General features: G+C 39.4%; 1 protein-coding gene across 4 annotated transcripts in view; it reads right to left on the reverse strand.

Annotated features, from left to right (window-relative positions):
* ARHGEF28 (Rho guanine nucleotide exchange factor 28) overlaps positions 1-25,296 on the reverse strand; it is a 297,126-nt gene that overhangs the window by 83,140 nt on the left and 188,690 nt on the right. For all 4 annotated transcript variants that reach the window (XM_087862079.1, XM_045809753.2, XM_087862080.1 and 1 more), the window contains 5 exons: positions 15,514-15,635; positions 11,652-11,932; positions 8,317-8,524; positions 5,595-5,706; positions 1,976-2,018 (listed from right to left, as the gene is read on the reverse strand). In XM_087862079.1, coding sequence (XP_087718205.1) covers positions 1,976-2,018; positions 5,595-5,706; positions 8,317-8,524; positions 11,652-11,932; positions 15,514-15,635 — 766 coding nt within the window. The remainder of the gene's footprint in view (positions 1-1,975; positions 2,019-5,594; positions 5,707-8,316; positions 8,525-11,651; positions 11,933-15,513; positions 15,636-25,296) is intronic.

Here is a 25,296-nt window from a genome sequence, read left to right on the forward strand (position 1 = left end):
TAAACTAACATTTTTGGAGAATTAAATACTACTACATTTTGTACTTTTTAAAAAAAAAAGTTGATACAGATGAAGTGTCTGATCTTGCAGAAAAGATCCTACAAAGTCTGGAGTGGGCCCCCTTTCACCTGTCTGCATTCTTTCCCAGAAACTAAGTGATTAATATAAGTAAGAGAATTCCAAAGAAGGCAGATCCCTCAAGTAAGTACAACATGACCAAAGCAAAGCATTAGCAATGGCCAGGGATACTACTGCAACATCCAATAAGGTACTGGGCACAGACTGAGATAACAGATCTCCTCTACTAGATACACCAGGTGCTTTCAGAATGTAGACCAACACAGACTAAAGAAGACAAAAAACAGGAGTGACAAAATGAGAAAAGGATACTCCCTACACATACCATACAAGTTAAAATATTTTATAGACTAGTATTCAACTAATTATGACACTGGCTTTTTCAGTCCTAAGTCCCTCTCCTACTGGAGAATAAATATTTTTATTAAAAAAAAATCTTTACATCAGTCCATTACTTCTCCAATAGTTAAAAAGATGACAGGGAGAACACTATTAACCAAAATGATAACCAAGATGATAAAATCCCACAATCAAGTGAACTGCCTAAGTGAGTACCCAATGTACACAGTACACACGTAAAATGTAAGCTGTACACAATGCACATGTAAAAATACCCAATGGGTCAGTTATTGCTGCTTTTGCTTTCATCACCGTCCCCATCATGCCCATGTCCTCTTCATCATCATCCTATCAATAAAGGTAATTCTTAGTCTTCCTATTTGTATCATTTGAAAATTTCTGTTCTGGTTTCAAAAAAAAAAAAAAAGCCAGGAATGAACAAATGGAGGATTTTTTCTTAGTGATATATTTTTTTAAAGATTTAAAGATTTATTTATTTATTTTTAGAGAGAGAGAGACAGACAGACAGTGGGCGGAGGGGGGGAGACGGAGACGGAGAGAATCTTAAGCAGTCTCCCCTCAGAGTGTGGAAACCAACCCAGGGCTCAATCTCATGACCCTGAGATCATGATCCGACCCAAAATCAAAAGTCAGAGGCTTAACCAACTGAGCCACCTAGGCACACCTTTTTTCCTAAGATTTAAAACAAAATAGCTCCATCTTGATATATATATATATATGTGTGTGTGTGTGTGTGTGTGTGTGTGTGTGTGTGTATATATATATATATATATATATATATATATATATATATTAAAAGGTTCCAAGTTTTAGCATCATTTTCACCCAACTTAAAACCATTTTCCTCTTTTTCACATTATCTCTTCAAGCCAAACCTTTATGCCATTTCCAGCACTGGTTTTGCATATAACCCCAGGACTATTTCAGTGTGACTTATGAGCACTTACTCAAGACTAGTAGAACTCAACAACCCTGCCTGCTTGCTGGTCAGCTTCCTAAGCCTGACTCCAGCAACAGTTTTGCCTTCTGGGAAAAAGAGAAACTTAGGTTTAAAGCTTTCAGATCTGCCTATCAACCAGAAAACTGTTGATGCTTAAAATACTCTTATTCTTTCTTTCAAAGGAAATCAACCCCTCTAACCAATATTCCATAAAGAGATATAGCAGAGGTGGTTAGGTACTTTCTACATCTGACCAACCAGGGGCCTGTTCCCAAGCAAGTCTTCTCGTCATGGCAGACAGACTAGCAAGAACCTAACACCTCTCAAAGCAGGTGATCCTCACACTGTTGCTCCCACTGGTCCAGTACATTGGCAGTGTTTGTCTTTGAAAATAACCCAAAAGAGAACACCCTGTCCCCAGTCCTGAGGCCTGCACACCTGGGGACTGTGAAACAGATCACAGAGGGAGCAAAGCATTTAGGCAGGCGCATTACACAGAAACCTCTCACAAACTGTTGAACAGATCTCAAAATTCATGTGCAAACATTTCCAAAGATGGCAAGCAGACCCTCAGGAAATTTGGAACAGTGAAAATACCTTTTTTCTCTTGGTGGCTCCGGTAAGCTGTAAGCTCTTTGCTCTACAAGACACAGAACAATAAAATGAAAACTGAGGCAGACAAACTAGCAGTCACGTGTTAGTCTAAAACGCACACGCTCAACCATATTTTATCATTATTCACACCACCAGTTAGAAAATAATGAGAACACCAGACATTTTACAGGTAAGTAGGGCATTGCTTTGGGTATCACCACCCCTAGTTTGGAGAGAACAGGGCGGAGGCCCCCACATGGCAACATCAGGAGGCAGCAAAGATTTTCAGCATTGCAGAAAATTCGTTCTTTCTGGGTATTTCTCATCAGAGCTTCACCCCTTACTTGCAATACTAATTCCCTAACATACAGAATCAATACATATGTTAGCTGCCTTTTAGGGAAGCTCAAAAGAAAAGTCTTGAAGGTCAGCATAGGGAGGAGAACATTTTAATATAGCTCCAATGCCTTCATAAAATCCTAGCAGCAGCCAGTTCAGAGATGTGCTTTGTGGTAGGAAAGGGAGAATCACTTTTCCCCCTGGACCTGGGGGCAAGGGAAATGGGAGATAAAAGGAACAGTCTCAGGCAAGAAGCTAAGCACCATCTCGTTCTCAGAACTGGAGCGTTCACTAAGGGATGGAGCAAAGACACTGATTTAGACAGTGAGAGAGACTGAAGGAGGGAGAGGACACTGTGGGGCTCATCATCTACAGAGCAGAGACAACTCCTTTACCACTACAGTCCAGAAGAGTGAAGAGGCAAAACCAGTTTGTAAAGGAAAGTGCCGCAGATAAATAAGGAAGAAAACGAATTAACACATATCCCCTGAATGTGTAAAGATCAATGTTCAATCTAACACTACCTGGTATGTAACAAAAAATCTGCTTTGAAGAATTTGAAGGATTTTATTTCCACTATTAAATATTCCTCAAATTAATTCTTGAGCAAAAATCATATGCTTGTTGTAAACACACTGAGGTGCCTAGAGATTAAGCCACATGTCCAAAGTAATCAAGCTAATAAATGAATGGAACCGGCCTCAGGCAACTGGACAAAGTCTAATAGGATTCCATCTAACAGTGCACAGTGATTTTCAGAAGTATACTCACTCCACTCCTCAAATTCTTAAAAGTAGAACACTTTTGTCCTTCTTCGTGAGGTTATAATTTTGAGAATATTCCTGTCTATCTAAACACACAATGTACCAGAGGGAATTACAGGATACGATTTTGTTTTGTATATACAAGCATTAAATAATGTTGCCACATCATTGTACTCTTGCCCCCCCCCCAAAAAAAACCATGAGAAATGATAATAAGTAACCTCTTGGAAGTGACAAGGATGAGAAAACATCACAAATCAGAATAAAAAGGGCTAAACACTACCCTATTTTGTACAACTATATGACAGCTCATATACAGGAGCTTCCAAATGGGGTGAAAGGAGACTTGGATTCTGTTCAAAGAGAGAAAATTTTAGGACTATTCCAAACTCATCAAGAAAGAACTTAAGGTAATATAAATGTCAATTTACCTTTGATTAATCTAAACGAACTAAACAATGAAACATCACATCTTTGAACTAGTCAAGCTTTCACTCTTGTGCTTTGATCACACTCACACATACACACACACACATGCACACACACAGTTAAAACTATTCCCTCTTCTTTAAGAGCTAATTTATTCTTCATATACCTATGGTTCACCCATTGGAATCGTTGTACATTTACTATGTAGCTTCAACCTACATTGCCTATTTGTGATTCTTACCTTCTAGAGACCAAACTTCATGAAAGCCCTATATTTAAATATATTATCTAAAGGTAAGATTTTATTAACAGAAAAGCCAAAAGAATTGATGTCAGTTTTTTATTCTAACTCAAATGCAAAGATTTAAGGATTGTACGTAAGGCAGATACCCTTCCTTGTTCATTAAAGAATTCATAATTCAGGGCTCATTTCCCTTATAAACAATCATTTTCCTCTCAGTCATCTGGTCAACAACTTCAAACTTCTGAACTGACTTTAAAAACCAGTCACACTACAGATATAATGGCAAGGCTGCCATTTTGCACACTACAAAGACTTAGAAGCATTTTCTAAATAGTTAAGGTATACAGTTAGCTTCCCATCTAGGACCATCAGTGAAAAGATGTCAAAGTGCCATTAAAAGGAATCCCAACCTAAACCAAAGTTAAGGAGACCTGGAGATCGAGATCGAGATCTATATCTAGATAGATAGATCTCTCTCATATATATAAAAGGAGAGGGCAAGATCAATCCATCTTTTTCCTGTGCTCTCAAGGTGGCTCTATCTTTTCTTTCTCTTAGTCCTTTTCTCCATCTCCACATTCCAAAAATTAAAACTGATGTTTATTATCAGTCTTGCTTTCTCCTCTTCCAGTAAGGATTCCCAGAAAGAAAAAGGAAAGAAAGAAAGAAAGAAAGAAAGAAAGAAAGAAAGAAAGAAAGAAAGAAAGAAAGAAAGAAAGAAAGAAAGAAAGAAAGAAAGAAAAACACCTAGCACTTGTTTTGTGCTCTATGTACCTTGTCTAGTACATTCATTCAACAAATAATTATTGAACATCTTACATATGTTAGTCATTGTTTTAGGATAGTAGTTTCAACCATAAAGATTATGTTTTCAATATTGTTTCACATGGCATAAAAATGTCAACAACAATGTAATAAAGAATAGTAAAAAAGAAGAGAAAGAAACTTGTGAAATAAATTCTATTTTAAATATTCTACAATGGGAAACTACGAATACTTAGGCACATCTTGCTTTCTGAGTCTTTTAAGACTCTTAAGGATAATAGACAAATAAAGCATTAATATACTAACATTCTATTATGATGCTTCGTATTACATATGGACATGAATACTACCAAATGTGCCTCTAAATATAATTACTACAAAACATATTATGTATAGAAATACCTTTGTTTCGAAATAAAGTAAAAAATGGGAGTTGTAGCTGAAAGGAGCTACAAGGGCAGCTCCGAGTTGTCCATAATTATTCTGTTTATTAATGTGAATTCAGTTCTCAAAATTTGTCAAGCTGCATGCTTATGATGTGCACCCCTTTCTAAAGGTGTATCAGTTAAACTTCTATTGTATCAAAGTTTTAGTTCTGATTGTTCACATTGCCCCAAAGAATGCTGAGGTACATTTACTGATGTTTCAACTCTTTCCTTTTACTGCCAACTCTCTCAAGTCCCTTGCTAAACACAGAAAGGGAACAAATCTATTTTGCTATACTTTGCCTTTTAGCAACTTATACAAAGGGCAAAGTAATTTTTTGATTTCCTTAAAATCCTCTAAAGCTCTCATAATAACCTAGAATAAATTCTCGTTCACATTGTCCTTAAGGAAAACATTTCGCTCAAAGAATAAAGCAACAGAGAGGTGTGTATATATTTGTATTTTCATCAAAATGAAATCTATAACTTGACTAATATCCAATGAGAAAAGCATTTTGCTAAGCATAGAAAAATCATTTATGAAAATGGAATTGAAAATTCTTGCCTGCTGCTTTTGTATATTTTATATACTTTGCTAACTGAAAATCTGCTCCGGAATAGAACGCTCTCAAGGCCGAATGGTAAAGAATGCTTACCTTCACTAGTATTGCACACTGTAAAATCACGCACCAACCGAGTTTTTCCTACAGAAATTTTGGGTGATGAGCAGGAGTAAGAACGTGAGCGGACTCCAGAAAGCAAGGATTCCTAAAAGAAATCATACCAAAGCTTTTTAAAAAAATTCTACAGAGGACTTGAAGGTATATGTTCACCACGAATGTTACTGAATCAGCATCTCTGTAAAGAGAGTCGATGTGAATATTTCTGATGTAAACTCATTTTTTGTTTTTCTTCTCCTATCACAACTTTTAAAATTTTACTGCCTTTTCAATGCATTAGTAAACTTGAGCTTCCCGCCCCAAATATACTTTAAAATGCAATTATGACATTCTAATCAAGTTGGTTGAAAGTGAAAAATTAAGTCAAATGATTTTTTTCTCTGCATATTCGATAAGTCACTTTTTTTCACCTGAGTTGTCAGTTTTTTTGTTATTTTACACTGTAGTATTCAATTCTGTATTAATTTATATCTTTTTATTTCATAATTATTAAAAGGTAGAGGAATAGGCACTTACAAGAGTTCTTTAACTTCTGGATAGCTATTTACATTTATAATGTCAGCTGTAGCCTCTCAGGAAGAATGCATCAGGTCAATCTACAATTGCTCCCAGTCTGTGCTCATCTTTCAAAAAGCTTTCCATCTAGCACTTCCTGAGATGGTATCTGAATTTCACCGATTTATTATATTTATTTTAAAGATTTTATTTATTTATTCGACAGAGAGAGACAGCCAGCGAGAGAGGGAACACAAGCAGGGGGAGTGGGAGAGGAAGAAGCAGGCTCATAGCGGAGGAGCCTGATGTGGGGCTCGGTCCCATAAGGCCGGGATCACGCCCTGAGCCGAAGGCAGATGCTCAACCGCTGTGCCACCCAGGCGCCCCTGAATTTCACTGATTTATGTATCTTTGATTTTAAGTGACCAATTTTTGCTACTGTTTTCACAAATATATATTATTTCTATTATTATATTTGCAACATATGTGACAATGCAAGATGGCAAGATAATTAAAACATGGTTATCTTACATATTCTGAAAAATTTAAATGACTATGCAATAGAGCACCAATAAAGCCATTTATGGTACCTGACTCGCATCCAATAGGGACCTAGTGTCCTTAAGATGGATCCCACTCATCTGTTTTTAAGATATCACTTAGAGATAAAATAAAGTAATGCAAAATTTGTTACTAAAATTAAGCCATCAGCAACCGTCCTTCATAAGCATTGGTAGCTTCTAGTCTCCCTAAGTGAAAACATTTCGTTTCCCTAAGTCCACTGGTTTAGTTAAGAGACCTGGAGGAAAGCTGAAATAGAAGCTTGCCCTTGTTGCAAAGGGCCTAGGGCCTTGGCTCCCGAATGTCTTATTAGGGAGGGTCCCCTGGTTCTAGACATCAGAGAGCTGGAGCTGTCCTATACCCTTAATGGTGACAAGTCACAGAGGGCCAGAGCGAAATGTCACCCTCTGCATTTAAGTCAATGTATAGTAATTATTTTTCATAACCATGGAACTTTGAAAATTAGCCAGAACTCTTTGGCAAAAAAGTTACACAGGGCAATTACAGAGTCAAGGCAAGATACATTTTACAGGATGGAATCTTCCTGAAAGTGAACAGCATGAAATGATTCACAAAGACTGAATTACTTTTCCTTCCAAGTAATGAGAACTTTTTCACAATTCCATTCAAAATGCAAAGAAGTAGCCACATTAACAACTGTACCCATTTCTTATCGTCTAGAAATATCACACGACATTCAGGTTCAAAAGACCATGACAGCTCTCCAGGCCTCAGAGCTGAGGGGAAGGATTCAGGATCTGCAGTCAGAAGGCCTGGATCAAGTACTGAATCTACCACCAAGCAGAGACAACCTGGACAAGACATCTCATCTCTCCAAGACCTCATTTATTCAAAAATTAAGAGTACTACTTATGTCCCAGCTAGCTAAAAGAAAATTATATGTTTCATACATACGTAACTCATGTTTTGTATACTGCAGAGAACACTACAAAAATAACCATCAGATGTTCACAGGAAGAGAAGTTTGGCACAGCACACATTGTTTTACAGTAGGAAACTCAACTTAAAAAGAAAACAAGTGGACTATAGAAATCGAAAAGGAAGAAAACACATGTGCAAACACAAAAAGGCTTTGTCTGCAAGGTTGGAAGAGTTCATTAAAAAAAAAAAAAGAAGAAGAACAAAAAACCAAAAAAACAACCACAACAAAACTCCATCTGAAAATGCATATGAGAGAAAAGTCCTCTCCTATGGAAAAACTGACAAAGTTTATCATGTCCCACATTAGTTTGTGCAGCCAGAAATGCTCAACAAATATCACCTTTGCCTGTGATACTATTTACCTCATCACCTGAGCCAAGCAAAAAGGTATGTGAGCAAACAAGTACTGTCCCTTTGCTGAAGGGATGCTGGCAGAAATCGTTATATAAAACAGTAAATTTTCCAAGTATGTGAAAGATTATATGTACTGATAGTGAATTAATGAAACATAAACCAGCCATGTTAAGGACGATACAAATTAAACAGAGGGGGAGAGATTAAAAAGACAGACTCAATCAGACAGCCCATGAGTCTCAAAAAAAAAAAAAAAGTTTGCACATGTGAATGGATTGAGGTGGACTGCTTTAGATAACATAGCTTCCAAGCTTACAATAAACCAAATTAATACTAATAAGAATACCTTCAACTGCAGGTTACTTGATAAAGAAAGTGACTCTGTCCTGGAGATATTGAAATCTGGTTCAGTGGTGGTCTCAAAAGAGTCCAATTCATCCCCACTAGGAATCCCAGTTCTTGAGGAACTCTGAGACACTGGCGTGTAGCAAATGTGTGACTGTTCAGAATGCCCTTCCCCTTCACTGTCAGCATCCAGGGCATCAAGGCTAGAACTAAAGCACAGAGGAAATAAATAAATAATCACGTAAGCCAACAGCTGACTGACAGACCGCTGGTTTCTATTTCTCTCAATTAAAATTCTCTCCTTGGCAGAAGGTGCAACAAATACTCATTTAAAATATTTCTTTTTTTTTTTTTTTAAAGATTTTATTTATTTATTTGACAGAGAGAGAGACAGCCAGTGAGAGAGGGAACACAAGCAGGGGGAGTGGGAGAGGAAGAAGCAGGCTCACAGCAGAAGAGCCTGACGTGGGGCTCGATCCCATAACGCCGGGATCACGCCCTGAGCCGAAGGCAGACGCTTAACCGCTGTGCCACCCAGGCGCCCCTCATTTAAAATATTTCTAACAAAATTTCTATCTAAGAGATTTTCAATTTTTTTCCTCCCCTCCCCCAATCTCTTCTTTTTCAATAAAACGTTATGTTTCCCCAAACGAACATTTCCACCTAGCAAAAGCCATTGCGAGTACTCTAAGAAACAAACCTGGTGCAGGTTCGTACTATCCTATTTGTTTTGTAAATGTAATTATTACAGGACCTAAATAGTTATCCTTCAAATATTAAAACTGCACAAGAAACAGAAGCCCACGGTTGTTTGGGTGGCACGTGGGGGATAGCACGTGAAACCATGTCATGTGGGACTGGAAAGCTCAGGCAGTGAGACATGTTCAAGGACAGACTGCAAAGGTCTCACCTCTGAGATGATGGCAAGACCTGAGTTAGCATGAGTCAAGTGGGCTCCCGGATGTGTCATGTTAGATTATCATTTTCAGAGATTGTAGGTGAGCAATCCACCTCAGAAACAGGTAGTACTTCTGGTCAACTACCGCTTTTCTTTCCTAATTTAACTTTAATAACCAGGAAAGTAAAAGGAAAGAATGTGACCTTCCACATTCCTGGCTCATTCCGTAACAGTTACACTTTAAACCACTCGAACTCTGAGGCCAAGAGCGTCCACAGACATGGGAAGGCTGGATGCATTTTTAAATATATTTTTCTTTCACTGTTGCAGTTTTGGAGCTAAAATTTTAATAACACAACGAAACCACCTTGATTATGAAATATGAAGCAGAAAGTGAAACTCTGAATTAATCCACTGTGGTTACTTCTCTTAAAAATCCATAAGCTAATTAGTGCCCACTGAGTAGCCATGTAATAAATCATGACACTTGCCAAAAAGACAATACTACACGTCTTTAATCCCAACACTTTGGTTACTCTCGAATCCTGAACTATTGCATGGGCCCTCTGGGGCACCAGCAAACCCAGAAGTGAAGGCCACATGTGGCATCACTGAGGATTTCCAAAGTAGGGTCCTTCTCCTTTCAGAACCCATTGAGGGACTTCACCTTGGTACTAAGCAGAGAACAAACTGCAGGTGGACTTCACACTTTCATTCAACACATGAATGTTGAAGTCCATAAAATTATTTCTCATAAAAAACCAAAGCTTAGTGTGAAGAAACACCTTCTGGTAAATGCTGGTGCTCTGAATGTTACAGCAATGTAATAAGAGATACACTAAGGTGCCATGTACTTTCCTTAATTCAATGATAGTCTGAGAGTAGACAGAGCCCTTAGGTCTTGGGGGGGGAGGAGGTGTTAAAGGTCTGCAGATGCCTTGTGCCTCTGTATTTGTCTTTCAATTTGTGATCTTGTGATGTGTCTTTCAACTTTACTAATACAAATAAACATTAGTTCAAATGGCTGACTGCCCGCCATCACTATCTAACTTAACAGAAGTCTTTCCAATTATATGTAGCATTTCTCCATCACTGAGTACATGCTAGAAGTAGAGGTGATTATTTTATTTTGCACACTATACGTTAAAAGATTTCTCTTTTTTTCCCCAAGATTTTATTTTTAAGTAACCTCTACACCCAACGTTGGGTTCAAACTCACAAACCTGAGATCAAGAGTCACATGCTCTACTAACTAAGCCAGCCAGGTATCCCTAAAACATTTCTTTTTCTACTAATTTAAATTGGGCTACTATTTTTCCTCATTAAGCTATTAAGCTAAGATATTTGGTATCATAAACCATATTCCTCAGGATTACCTCTTGGTTCTCATTTTACAATACCTTTCTTTCAAAATCCCATTAGTGAAACATGAAATCAATTGTAGGTTGTGAGCAAAATTTTCTTTTAAAATAGTATAGAACAGAAAATATCAGAATACATTCCACATGTAACCTCATAAAACATTTATTTAAATTTTTTGTGCATTTATGTGGCGGGTGTCATGATATGATAAGCATTTCTTACTGTGGATGTTGGTAAAACAAAAAAGGTTTTCAAAATATAAGTTTTAGAATGAAACAAACTCTTCTGTCACCTCATTTTTTTTTGGTGTTGTGTAGTTTAAAATAAATGTTGCATTGCTTATATTCCCCTTGGAGCTTCTCAAAACAGCAAAATTTCAGTAACATATGGTTATATATTGTGCATATTTTACTTTCACCAAAATGTTTTAAACCTCAGGAGAAAATCTGGGTTTTAGGTCCCTGTGTGAAACTCAGTTTTTATTGTGTGTCTCCAAATTTCTCCTTCATGAGAAGTTCCCAGCCTCTCTGCCTATCATTCACTTTTTAATGAGCTAGGTAAATTTCACATTGAGTTCATTATCAATCGTGTTACATGCTCCCAGCCTGACACTCACTGAACGAAGAGTCCCACTGCCATCCCAGGGCCAAAATGGGCTTTTCTTGGGCATCACAAGTCCTTTGTCCTCATTCCTACATTTTTTGGAGGAGACAGAACATCTTTATTAGATAATGCCAAATTATTTTCCAGTTATTATACGATTTTCACTCCTTTCAACTGTATACAGGTGTTTCCATTGTATACATTTGCTCCAAAATATGGTAACTTTAAACTATTTGCCTACCTAGTAAGTGTAGAATGTTATTTCATTGTGGTTTTCCTCTATTATATGTTTGTCAGTTTCCTAAGTGTCTTAGTTTCAAGTTAAGGAATGTAGGAATCTAAAAGGGGCAATATTTTGATGTAGAGATAAAAGTGGGGGGGGGACAATAAAATATAATAAAGTATAATTTCACAGGTCCAGCTACAAGGTTCTTTGATCTTCTACACTTCTCCTCTAGAATATAGTACCTTACCTTCTTTTCTTCAGATGACTTTGTTCCTTTTCAAATCCATGATGACCAAAGGAAAGATTAAAATTGGAAGCATATGAACTAGATGGTGATGGGAAGGACTGCTGAGCTTCAGTATTTGACGTCACTTCCTTGTTCTCACTTAGTGGGTATTGTCCATGGCTGGTTTCAGCAGTAAGGATATGCTTGCGGTTCTGAGGCCCCAGAGTAGAACCCATGGATTCAGGGCAGGCGTTTGTAGTGATTCCTTCTATATTAATGTAGTTAATATCCAAATCACCAACCTGGTCATTGTAAGAGAAATAGTTGCTGAGCAAAAGCAGGAAAGATTGGCTGAGCTGAGAATAAAATTTTCCCAATTGAACAACCTCCCACCTTACTCACCTTGTTTTGTTTGTTCTCGTTTTGTTTTATGTAAACAGAGAATTTTTTCATGATGTTTTTGTTCACTAGGCTGCTATCGCATCATTCACAAAAGGAAGAAGACAAACTGAGTGTTTTATAAAATTGTTCTTTACTATGAAACCAAAAACGGACCATGCGTTTAAGATTTTGTGAGCCACTGATTCAAAAAGGGGTATGTTTTAAATACTTGAGCAAAAACTAAAGAGTAGTGGTGGTCACATAAATCTGACTCTCAAAAAAACAAAACAAACTACAAACTAAAATAAGAATAAAACAAACTAAGATTCATGGACTTAACTAGAAAACACAAAATGCCCCAAACTTCAAATTATCTGTAAATAATAAAATTAACACCAAATCTCAGCAAGCAACCTGTTATACTCTTGCCATAAGCCTATGTACAGAATAAAAGTGGTCTAGAAAATTCTGCATGGCAGAGAAAACAGGGAGCTAATGGAGGGCTTAAGACCAACCTAAAATCAGCACTAGAAAGAGAAAGTGCAGCCTATACCTGTGAAAAACAGTCCTTGATTTAAGGAAGGGGCTTGAAACTATGGGTGATCTGAGGTGGCAGTCATCAAAGGCATCACTTCTGAGGGAGAAGACAGTAACAAGAAAAAGGATGACACTGTCTGGTGACAGGGTAGCAAGGGGGGAAAGAAGCAAAAGGGGAAAATGTAGAGTCCTAAATCTTCATCATCATCATAATTTACTACGGCAAAAACAATCAAGGAATGCCCAAACCAGTGGGTGAGAGTCAGCTGTGTAACAGGAGATCTACAGACACTCTAACTCTCTCCCTGAAAGACACTTAATGCTTTAAAAAGAAGATAGTAATCTTACTGAAAACGAACTGGGTAAATCAAAAATAACATCACCAGTAATGGGACAAATTATCTTCCTGTGCCTCCTGATACAATGCACCGAGAAGAACACAACACTTCTGTAATAATTCGACTAACCAGACATAGCCTGAATCCAATCATGAGGAATTAACAAACCAACCAAAACTGAAGGACATTCTAACAAAAACAAACAAGATCCTGGACTGTATTCTTCAAAACTATTGACTCCATAAAAGACAAATACTAAGGAATGGTTGCAAATTTTAAGAGACTCAAGAGATAGGACAACTAAATTTTCTTTTGCTACAAAGAACATTGGGATGATTGGCTAAACTTGAGTGAGGTCTGCAGGTAACTGTCTAGTTACCACTATATTAATGGTGACTTCCTGATTTGGGTAACTATATAGGTGCTTAGTAAGAGGATGACCAAGTTTTTTAGGAAATATATACCATGAAAGACTGAGAGAGAAAAGGGCACCAAATTTTCAATTTGTCTAAAATGGTTAACATTATATACTTACTTTCATCATTTGCATGTACAAAAACACACTACTCAGAGTACATTTAAGCTAAAATGTGATAAAATATTAACATTTGGGGTATTTTTATAAAGAACATACACGTATTCTTTGTACTGAATTATATAGACTTGAAACGATGTCCAAATAAAATGGATTTTTTTTTCCAAAGTAGTTTATATGGCAGAGTAATTTTCAAAGTAGTTTCTACCACGTATATCTCCTTGTTAGGTAGGTTGATCACTGAGATTTCATGGGAAACAGCATCACAAACAAGCTAGCAATCTTTTCAGAGCTCTGTGCCAGGTTGCGGCAGAAGAAGGAAATTAGACAAGATTCTTCTCAGGGACTAAGCAATTATTTTAAATATGCAGAATTTGGACTCCTTATATCACCCTTGCTATTCGAATGGACATAGAAATAGTAAAAGAAATCGTATAACTATACTACATGGACAGAGTGAACTTTGTGATTTGTGTCCATACTTTTAGTTTTATTTCTGTTTTCACGGCACAAATTCAGCAGTCCTCAGCTACATTTCAGTTTATCAGTTACGCTGTTTGAGTTCTCTTGAAATGCATGCTTCACGTTATTAAGCAATACTTACTTCAAGATATTCCAAAATAGAAATTATATTCTAACCTCATCTTTGGTTTGGGAAGTTTTGCATGTTTAATGTATCTTAGAGCACAGTTTTCTCCCATGTAATACTGAAGCATGTACAATTTTAGCTACTTAAGGTAAGCGAGTATTTGCAGTACTCACTGAGGCTCAGAGCAAAGAGATGAGGACTCAAGAAGCAGTTCACTTAAACGCTGAGAATATACGGCAACAATTAGAATCAGAACGTGGCTAGAACACAGCAAATCCAATTGCCCTGTATCTCCAAAGAAAGTCCCCAAAACTCCCCATTTGTCCTAACCTCTGCTTCATCCTAGATTTCTATAAGTAGGGCTGACATTCAGCTGCTTTATGCAAAAAAAAAAAAAAAAACTGTATCAGTTATTTACAGCTGATGTCCATTCTGACTGGTCCCTTTGTCATTCTGAACATCATCCCAATCTTCACCTTTTATACTATGCATTTGATGTAACAATGTTTGGAACAGAAAGGGAAAAACCAAGATATTTGATTCAAGGGGTGAAATTGACATCTACGAGACAGAAAAGTTTCTATCACAGAAAACATCTCTAAATAACAGGGTACAATATATGCATACTAACAACAACAAAAAGGGTAAATTTCTTTATTGCTCAATAAGCATATATATAGTGCATCTTACATGGGGATTAGGTTTGGAAGCCTGTGGATAAGGCAAAAATTATGTTTTGTCAAAATTACCCTTGAAAATCCCTAAAGTCATCTATAAAATCATGTGCAGAGTACGGAAATCTTCAGATCTAAAACTATGATTTAATTTTTATCAATATTAAAATTTGAGGATCACTGAGCTAGAAAAAATACAGGATAAATTCATCTATCGACGTACACGTGAACCACAAGCCTCTGTGAGATCTAACTCACAAATCTCTGGCAGAGACTGGGTGGGACATTCTAAAGGGCTCCAACTTCCCTGCAGTGTGACAACATTCTCTTTTAATATTAAAGCTCTATAACCTTAGTATATGTTAATAGGTGTGTTACACGGATTAAAGAAATCATTTATATGACAGCATTCTATGGGGCTGGCATCAAGCTCTTGCTCATAACTGTTTGCTGAATCTGAATACAAATATTACTTAATCAGGTCATACACACATTGGTTTTTTTATTTGTTTGTTTAAAGCTGTAGAGAAGATATTAGCTTCCCAATTGTCACCTCCTATTTTGGCTTCATGCAAGAGTTCTCACACTCCTCTCATTTGACATTGTCTCAAGACGCCTCCCTACAGTTCTTCCTGGTGGGTAACGTGTGCTGTGCATGAAAGGAAAATCTAAGTTAAACGCTCATATGATGAGGCTGCAGTGGAGAATCAGCAGGGCCACCCTTAGGCGGAAATTTTCAGAGCAACACAACAATGCTGAATATATTTCTCATATACTCAGGTTTTGGAAAGAGAGTAAGATCCCTCTTGTAACACCCATCATGCCTTACCTGATCTATCACCATAGAGTTAGCATAAACTTCATCGCCGCCATTCAGCACGTCAGGGAGCTGGCCTGCAGCAAAGAATGTTGGAGGATGCTTGGATTTCTTGAAGACATCAAAAGAGTGATCTAGAGGAAAAATGACAACAGGACAGAAAAAAAGTAGACAGAATTTATTTTACAGTCAAACTTTATGTTCTTTTTTTTAGGATTTTATTTATTTATTTGAGAGAGAAAGAGAGAGAGAGAGAGAGAAGGGGGAGGGGCAGAGGTAGAGGGAGAAGCAGACTCTCTGCTGAGCAGGGAGCCTGATGCAGGGCTCCATCCCAGTACCCTGAGATCATGACCTGAGCTGAAGGTAGATGCTTAACCAACCCAGGCACCCCAAACTTTACCTTCTTAATCAAAGCGCTAAAAAAAAAAATGCAGACTGCATTTTTTTTATTTTATAATTTTTATTTTGTTATGTTAGTCACCATACAGTACATCCCCAGTTTTTGATGCACTGTTCCATGATTCATTATTTGCATATAACACCCAGTGCACCATGCAATATGTGCCCTCCTTAATACCCATCACCGGCCTATCCCAATCCCCGACCCCCTTCCCCTCTGAAGCCCTCAGTTTGTTTCTGTTCTACATCCAAACCTTCTCAGTTATCTAAAACCTACATAAAGAATAGTTGTAGATAGAATGTGCTCATTTCAAGCACTATTTTTCCAATCATAAGAGATTTTTATAGATTTCTTCTCTTTTTTTTTTTCAATTTGAGAGACAGCATGTGAAAGAGAGAGTACGAGCAGGAGGGAAGGGGAGAGGAAGAGGGAGAAGCAGGCTCCCCACTGAGCAGGGAACCCAATGCGGGGCTCAATTCCAGAACTCTAGGATCATGACCTGAGCCAAAGGCAGACGCTTAACCGACTGAGCCACCCAGGCGCCCGAACTGATCTACAATGTTTTAAGTTTACAAACTATAACACACCTGGCATTTCTGCCATCGCAACTGATAACTTTGGCCAAGTTGGGGTTTAATTTGTTGTCCGCATAATTTGATCAGTGTTTTAGAAAATGATATATAATTTTTTTAACAAAGACGGGTCCATAAACCCTTATCTCCAATTCTGAAATCTAGAAAGCTCTGAAAATCAAACCTTTTCTTCATAAATTTGGTCCCCATATTTGGTACAAAATTTGACCTGAACCCAGACGAGGCCATGTCTAGTTTTTATTTACCTCACCTGGTGTGAATAGTCATTCATTTTGCTGTAGAAATATTACCACACTGGATGATGGCACTGCCAGTCATATCATCTATATTATAAGCACTATGCCAAAAAGATCTGAAAATTCTAAATTCCAAAACAAATCTAGTCCCAATAGTCTCAAACAAGAGACTGGATTTCTATGTTACTACAGCAGATATCAGACCAGTACTTCCCAAGATTTTCTCTCTCCTCTGCCAAATTCACAATTTTGCCATATCTACTTACTACCTGCATTATATTCTCTAGTACTTGTTTTTAGATTGACTCACCCTTTTTTCTTTACATAAAATGAATTTTAAAAGAAATACTTTATCCTCATTATAACCAGAAAGCCAGTATTCCCTGTCAAACCTGGAAAAGAATTATACAGACCAAACCAATAAAACTACCTTCTGACTGAATATAGTTGCCAATCAAAGCTGAGAGTCTACAAGGGCTGCTTGCTCCCTGTCATAAAGGGAGATTCGGACAGACTGGAGAGGTGTTAAAGATGCAGGAGTGTGAAATGAACTTTCTCCTTGAATCAGGAGAAAGATCAAAAGAAAAAGACAATACCTGCCTTACTGTGCAATTCTATGTCATCTAGCGTAAGGTCAGGATGCCAGCTTCAAGATCAACGGTGCCCAAAAGAATTTACCTTACACTTGGGAAAAATTGCCTAGACCACGTCATCATCCCGTCACTTAGGTAATGACTCCACTGAGACAGCTGATCTTTTTGGCAGGGGGGACATTACCATGCAAAATCACACGACTGTAATGGCAATGGAAATCTGTCTCCTCTCTAAATCTCTCATCCATAATCTACCATTTAAGATTGTCTGGGTCACTCAGTGTAACAATTTATAAGACTGGTCCAAAAGTCTTTTTCAGTGGAACTCAGAGCATCCACAGCCTCCAACTGCCAAAGGATACCAAAGAGTAATCGGATCTCCAAGTGAACACAGATTAACAAACCAGAAGATGACAGACTTCTAAGACCTTCACTCCTTCACTAATTTACACTAGTCACTGCAGCTAATGGGCTTCCAACCAGCAGAATGACATATATTACAGAAAGAAAATAAGACTTCAAAAATATGTTCAAGTAATCACCAGCTACATATATTAAAGTGGCTAAGTTCTCTTTGTCTCCACCATTAAAAGAAAAAGAAAAAAGAAATTCAAAGAAAAAGCTACAATGGCTTCTTTAAAAAAAAAAAAAAACTAATCTTTTCAAGATTTAAGATATATTTCATTACTTCCACTTTGGTAGCAAATTATGTGAAAAATGACTGCCAAAAAAAAAAAAAGAAAACCCTTCAGGTCCTTTCTCAATAAGCATATACAAATAACATGCAATAAGAAAATCAGTTCTGTCTTAAATGATGTTGTTGTGTTGTTTTTTTTTTTAGATTTTATTTATTTATTTGACAGAGAGAGACAGTGAGAGAGGGAACACAAGCAAGGGGAGTGTGAGAGGGAGAAGCAGACTTCCTGCGGAGCAGGGAGCCCGATGGGAGGCTCAATCCCAGGACCCTGGGATCATGGCCTGAGCTGAAGGCAGACACTTAACGGCTGAGCCACCCAGGAGCCCCAAAATTATGTTGTTTTTAAAACAATTTTTCTTAGCAAAAAGTTACCTTTACAGTTCTATTACTAATATTTATTTTTAATATGTGGTAGACCCATATTTCAAAGGCAGTATAAAAGGAACTAAAACTCAACTGCCATCCAAATGGCTGAAAATTTTAAATTGGTGAAGAACAAGGCATTGCAGTCCTTAAGAGCAAGGGCCCTGGGCTGCTTGAATTCCAAGCCCTACTTCACCATTTATTCACTGTGTGACATTGGGCAAATTACTTAACCTCTCTACACCTCTGTTTCCTGATCCGTAAAATAGGGATGATGACGTATCACACAGGATTATCGCAAGGATTAAGCGATTTAATATTTTAAGTGATTGGACATCCTGTGACAAAAAGTAATCCCTATATACGTGCTTGCTATTATCATATCAGTAAATGAGGTTGTCTAGTTTCGATACTTTACTGTAGTTTTGCTTCTTTTATCAAATGATTTCTACCCTGATTAGAACTTTACATGTTTCAAACCAACCCTAGGAAAATGGAATGCATAAAACATTCCACGTGCTACAAGAAGAGCTTTTAAAATGTAACACTCTTATTTCAGACCTAGCTCACGTTAAGATATTTTGTAAAGTCCATCCTGGATATGGTAACTGAAAAACAAAGTCGAACTGCCCGTAAGATTTACCTCCAGCAACTCAAGGATGAGATCTCACGAAATGGGAGAGATTACAACAGAACCAACAAAGAATAAAGTCAGCCGATCAGAGACCTTGTTTCCCAAGAACAAAGGAATTTAAGAAACTAGGATGTCCCAACTCTGTTCTCACCGCAGAGCGAGTGCCCTGAGGATAAACAGCAACTCCAGGGGATCCCCAGCTTTCCTGTCTCCCATTATGTTCATTGCTCTGTAATGTGATCTACGGAGCTCTACAAGGACTCCCCAGAGCAGAAATCTGCATGCTAGATGCTTCGGTCAGGTGACAGGATAGACAACTGAGAGTAAATGTATTTCAGCCACAGAAAGAAGGAGAACTAGTAAGGGGCGAAGGAAAAGCAGCTGCAAATACCTCCCTTTTTCCCAGCATTCACAACTGGGCCCAAATGGCAGGAAACAGTTAACAGCACAGACGAGCCTACGGCCTCTGCAACCTGAGTTCTGCTGAAATCCAACCCTCCCTCCCAAAGCTAAGGGCCTTGCAGCTTAAGGAAAATGTAGCCTATTTGCCTGGTTATGTAAGGGACTCACACCCAGACATAAACCAACCCGGCTAGGGCAGCCTTTTGCAAACCTGCTGCTGACCTGGTTTGGCCCACTCTGGGTGCCAAGCTCTTGACTGCCAAAGTCAGGGGAGGGCCTCTCAGGCCACATATCTCTTTACAATGGTGGGGCAGGTTGGTTTGTTTCTTTCATTCATTCATTCCATTGTGCTTTAAATCCTGCAGGCTGTGAACACAGAAGAAGGATTTATGGAGAATGACTAACCAGCACAAGATGGGTAGAATGTATTTTAGAGCTCAGTTCCCAGTGCTGCATGCATACTGTGCCCATCGCAATCTAGTGGTCAGTTCTCCCCATTAACCTTATGTGACCTAGGGCAGCATTCGATACTGCTGATGGCTCCCTTTTGCCCTTCGCCTCCAGGACACCTCTCCACCTCTCTCTCTCTGTCTGTCGCTCTCTTCTCAGTCTCTGTCGTCTTCTCAATTTTAACGTAGGCTGCAGTGCTCCAGGATCAATCCTCAAACTTCCCTCTTTCTCCCTCTCTCCCCCTCCCCCATTCCCTGGCTCATCTAACAGCATGGCATCCCAAACCACTGTATGATGATGACTCCTGTAGCCCCAGAGTTTTATATACAACCCAGACCTCTCCCCGGAATCACACCACCTCCTTAACAACTCCCCAGTGCTGTCCAGCAGCCGAGAGCGCAAAACAGAACTCCTGACTCTCCCCCTTCTGCAGCTGCTCTCCTCCCAGTCAACAGCAACTCTGTCTCTCCCTGGACTGACCTTGACGGTTCTCTTTTACAACCAAAGATTTCCACTATCTGACCTTTTCTTATACTGCCACCCGCGGCCACGCCAGGGCAAGCCACCACCATCTCCTGCTCCGACTACTGCGAGACCACTGTCCCCTCCCTGTTCTCCTTGCCGCCACTTCTCTGCCCTGGATAACCCGTCCTCCACAACATACACAAGGTAATCATGTTACGAAGAAAATCAAATCACGTCTTGCCTCGGCAAAATTCTCCAATGGCTGCCCCTCTCATTTTGAGGAAAAGCCAAACTTTACCACAGCCTACAGCACTTTACTAAAATGGTTCTGGGACACACTTTTATTTAACGTGGGTAAGGTGTGTTTGAGGAAGGTGTTTCCACACATCGAAGCAATTCTGACACCAACTGGGCGTCCTACAATTCAACTCAATTCTGACACTTTCTACCCAGAAATGACATCAGATTTCACAGATTAGAGATTCAATCCTACAAGACTGTCCACCCCCACATTCGGATGCCAGTCACAAGTCCAGGTTGTTACCTGTATTTCTGACCAACTGGCTATAAATCTGAGGTTGCCATGACCCCCCCTCCTCCTTGGGTTTGATTCATTTGCCTGAGAGGTTCAGAGACTCAGAGTAACATTTTACCAATTAAACTATTAAGAGGAGATAACTCAGGAACAGCTAGATAGAAGCGATGCATACAGCAAGATATGAGGAATTTCCATGCTTTCTCAGAGTACAGTGTTTTCCTGATACCTTCTCCTGTTCGCCATCCAGAAGCTCTCTGAATTCTGTCCTCCTGGTTTCTTTATATACACATGACCAATTAAATCTTCAGCCATTGGTGATTGAACTCAATCTTCAGCCGATCTCCCGTCCCCAGAAGTGAGGGTGAGTAGTACTGAAAGTTTCAACCCTCTAATCACATGGCCAGTTCTCCTGGCAACCAGCCCCCAAATCTGAGGTCCAAATGTCACCTCATTAATGTCACAAGAGACACCTTTATCACACTCATCACATAGGACCTTCCAAGGGTTTTAGGGAACTCTATACCAGAAACAGGAGAAAGACCAAATATGTATTTATTATAAATCACAATGTCATACTTACATAACCTGCCCCACATCCACCCTCACTCAACCTCTCTGAAGCCTGCCAACTACTCTACTTCAGCTATACTGGCCTTGCTGTTCTATGCCTCAGGCCATTTGCACCTGCTCTTCTCCCTACCAGGACTGTTCTTCCCCCATATCTTGATGCTTTGCTTCCTCATTTTCTTCAGCTCTCTACTCAAATGTTACCTTATCGAAGAGCCTCTCCCAGGCCATTAGATATGTAAAACAGGACCTCACATCCAAGACCTGCTTTATTTTCCCTTATGCCACAGATCATCACCTAGTATCTTATGTATTTATTGCATGTTGTGTTACCTTCTACTAAAATGTAAACTCCATCAGAACAATGACTTTGAATACTTTGTCCACTATATCCCCCCAGGGCCTAGAACCATGTCAGGTACATAAAAGATTCTCAGTAAATACTATCTGAAGGAGTGAATACTTTCTCATCAAGAAGAGAAACCTTGTACAGGGTACAACTGAGACTATTTCCTTCTGGTCTGACAAATTTCCTCAGATTCTGGAAGTTTTCTTGTGAGTTGCCCAGTTATTCTTGCTCTATTCCTGGTTGTAAAGGAAATATTTCTTTCTTATTTATCCCATTTATTCATTTACTCATTCATTCATTCACACACTCATTCATCCGTCCATCCATCCATCCAGCCAGCCAGCCATCTTTTCCAACATTTACTGCGTGACTATTGAATACCAGCCACCATGCTACTTGCTGGGCCCTGCCCAGGTTCCTCAGCCTCCATCTAGGACTCTTAAAAATATCCTTAGGCACAGTCATTGTAGAGCACTTCCCCGGGGGTCCCCTGACAGGTCTCTAAACAGCTGGCAGGCTGTCCTCCTTCTCTGAGCTCTTCCTGCCTGTTACCTCTGTGTGTAGTCCTGTGTGATCTACCACACTCCGGAGACAGAAGTTTTACTTTGTTCCTCCTGGTAGGACAAGTAACTTCCTGGTTGGGGGCTGAGCTAAAAACAGCTTCTCCTGTTGTGCGGAACAACGCAGGTGCCCGGCACTTCCCGTGCGATACCACCTGACATGCCTGCTGGCAGAAGGAGCCCAAGAACACCTCTTTCATCCACTTATTTAAAAAACCAAGGGATCACTCTTTTACTAAAGGAATAATGGGACAACCAGGCAGATTTGCAAGGTAATGGTACTGAGAAGATCAGGAAAAAAAAAAACCCAAAAAACAAAAAAATACCATTAAAATGGAGAGAAAAAAATTACAGGTACTCCAAGAGTCAGTATCTAAACCTGTTCCCTATCAGGTCGTGATACGAGGTAACACCACTGTTAGAGCCAACGGCGATACAGTGCTTACTCTGAACCAGACACTACATGATTTCCATTTATTAGCTCATTTGGGCCTCAGAACAATCTTCTGAGGCAGTACTACTTAGCATTTCCATTTTGCGGAGTAGGAAACTGCGGTGCTATTTAAATAACTTCCCCAAGGTCCCTTAACTTACTCAATGGCGCTCTACGCACTCTGCTAGCCGGTTCAAAATACTTTATTTAAATAATTGGGCTTACCGAGTATCCCGTCTGAACTAAACAAAATGGCATTTGAGCAATGTCTGGTATTTTCCCATTAAGAAGTTTCATTATTATGCTACAGTGTGACTTGTGCCTACGTGTGTTTGCTCACTTCCTGGGCCCATGCTCTCTGCCTCTGGAGATTTGCGGCCAGAACAGGACAGTGTGAGTCTGGCTGAGAAAACATTCATACAACAGTAAATACATGATTTCGTTTTGTTTAGCCACGCAACACGAAAGATAACAGAGAAACTGGAAAGATAAACTGAGATGTTCGCTGCTACCTTCCAGGTGATGGAATACAGGTGGTATTTAATTTCAACTCCTTCTGTGTTTTCTAGATTTCTAACCACCACTATTTTTACATGTAAAACAAAAGAGAAACAGGTCGTGTCTTCAAAAGGTGCCTCCCATGTGAAAGAACAGCTGTGGAATCTCAGGCAAAATACCAGGTAATCAGTAAATCAACGGTATCAGATAATACCTGTGTAAACGTATTAGCTGGAAATGTTTTATGCAAGAGTACACAGTATTGTTTTTGCCCATCTGCCAGCCCTCCTCTCCCGAACCACGTGAGGCATTATCATGTTCATCTTGTAGACCAGAGAGCTGAGGCCCAACGAGAGTGATTAACCCACCGGCGCTATTAAGTGTTAGAACCCGAACACAAACCGTGCTGGCAGAGACAGTCTTTCTCACCGCAGCACGCTACCCCCAAATCCCCAAATTCAAAGGGAACTTTTGCCAAATTCTGAAATTTACGGATAGCTCTTTCTGCCAATGGTCTTAGTGTGCTCCAGGAGAATGAAAAAAAAACTCACCCTCACAAGTGAAAAGGAACATTTTCAGCGATAAACTGTCATTTATCTCCTTGCTTATTCTTCCTCTAAGTTTCTCTTAGGATTTTCCTGATATTAGTCTTGGCCTGGAACGTCTCTTGGCCTCACTCTTCTGACTTGGACTGAGGGTTACAGAGAGGATCCATCCAACTTCCAAAATTATCCCCAGCCCAGGAATTTCCTGTGGGTCATGTGTAAACTAAAGTTACTCTGAAGATTTAAGTGTACACCGAGCCATGTCTGAGAGAATCCAGGGAACCTGGGTCTCCCAAAATAGAGTGGTTCTAACACAGATCCAAATGCCTAATTCACCCTCAGAACTTGCCTCACCCTCCTGGGAACCTGTGCAAGAAAAGTGAGCCCCGGGGTGAGATCAGTCCTCTCGACCGGTTCCGTGAACAGTAACAGCCGAGGACAGAAGCGAAGGCATTCCAGGAGGGCTGAGGTCAAAGCTGTGTTTCCAGCCCTCTCCCGCGGAACAGCAGCTGAAAAACCCTTCTAAATAACAAGTTACAACTTGGTACTCTAAAATCAGATCCTAAAAGAAGCCCTATTCTGCTGTTTTGAAAGACCTAATTATCAAAATTATCCAAGAAGAAAACAAGCCTTTTCCCTCAGAATACACCGGAGGCACAGGGGGAGGTGGGGAGAAGGGAGGAGAGAGCAAGAAAACATCGTCCTTGGAGAACAACAATTTTCTCCCACATCTTCCCAAGTTCTCGTTCCTAATTTTAGTAGCACAAAGTAGCCTTCGAGACAACACAGGTTTATGTGTGCAAAAGGACTCTCAAATACGTATGCAACTTTTTCCCTCCTTTGCTTCCCCTAAGCTATCAAGGAGATGTTCAGTCATGTGTTGTATGTAGACTTGTAGTGATTAGACTTAATCAGCAATTCCTTTCCTTCTTGTTTTATTTTTTTTTAAGACTTTATTTGAGAGAGAGAGATGGAAAGAGAGAGAGAATGAGAGAACGAGTGGGAGGAGGGGCAGAGGGAGAAGCAGTCTCCCCGCTGAGCAAGGAGCCCGATGCAGAACTTGATCCCAGGACCCTGGGATCAGGACCTGAGCAGAAGGCGGATGCTTAACCCACTGAGCGCCCTCCTTTTCTTTTTGTTTTTTATTAAAATTTTTTAAGTAATCTCTATGCTCAATGTAGGGCTCAAACTCACGACCCTGAGATCAAGAGTTGCATGCTGCCCTGACTGAGCCAGCCAGGTGCCCCAGCAATTCCTCTCCTTCTTGATGCAGCTCTTTAAGGCCTCTATCAAATTAGTCTACAGAGGGCAACAATGAGCAAACTGAAGGGGAAAAAATTGGCACATTCTACAAACACCAAGATAGAAGTGAAAGACCTCAAAGAAACTGGCAGGACTTTGACAAGATCATTTCTGGGGACTATCGACAAAAAAAAATAACTGGTGAGGAATATGCTCCTGGAAGTTGTCAT

The sequence above is a fragment of the Ursus americanus genome, chromosome 5 (genome assembly GCF_024610735.1).
Source record: "Ursus americanus isolate L20-20 chromosome 5, mUrsAme1.1.p, whole genome shotgun sequence".
Classification (NCBI taxonomy): Eukaryota; Metazoa; Chordata; class Mammalia; order Carnivora; family Ursidae; genus Ursus; species Ursus americanus.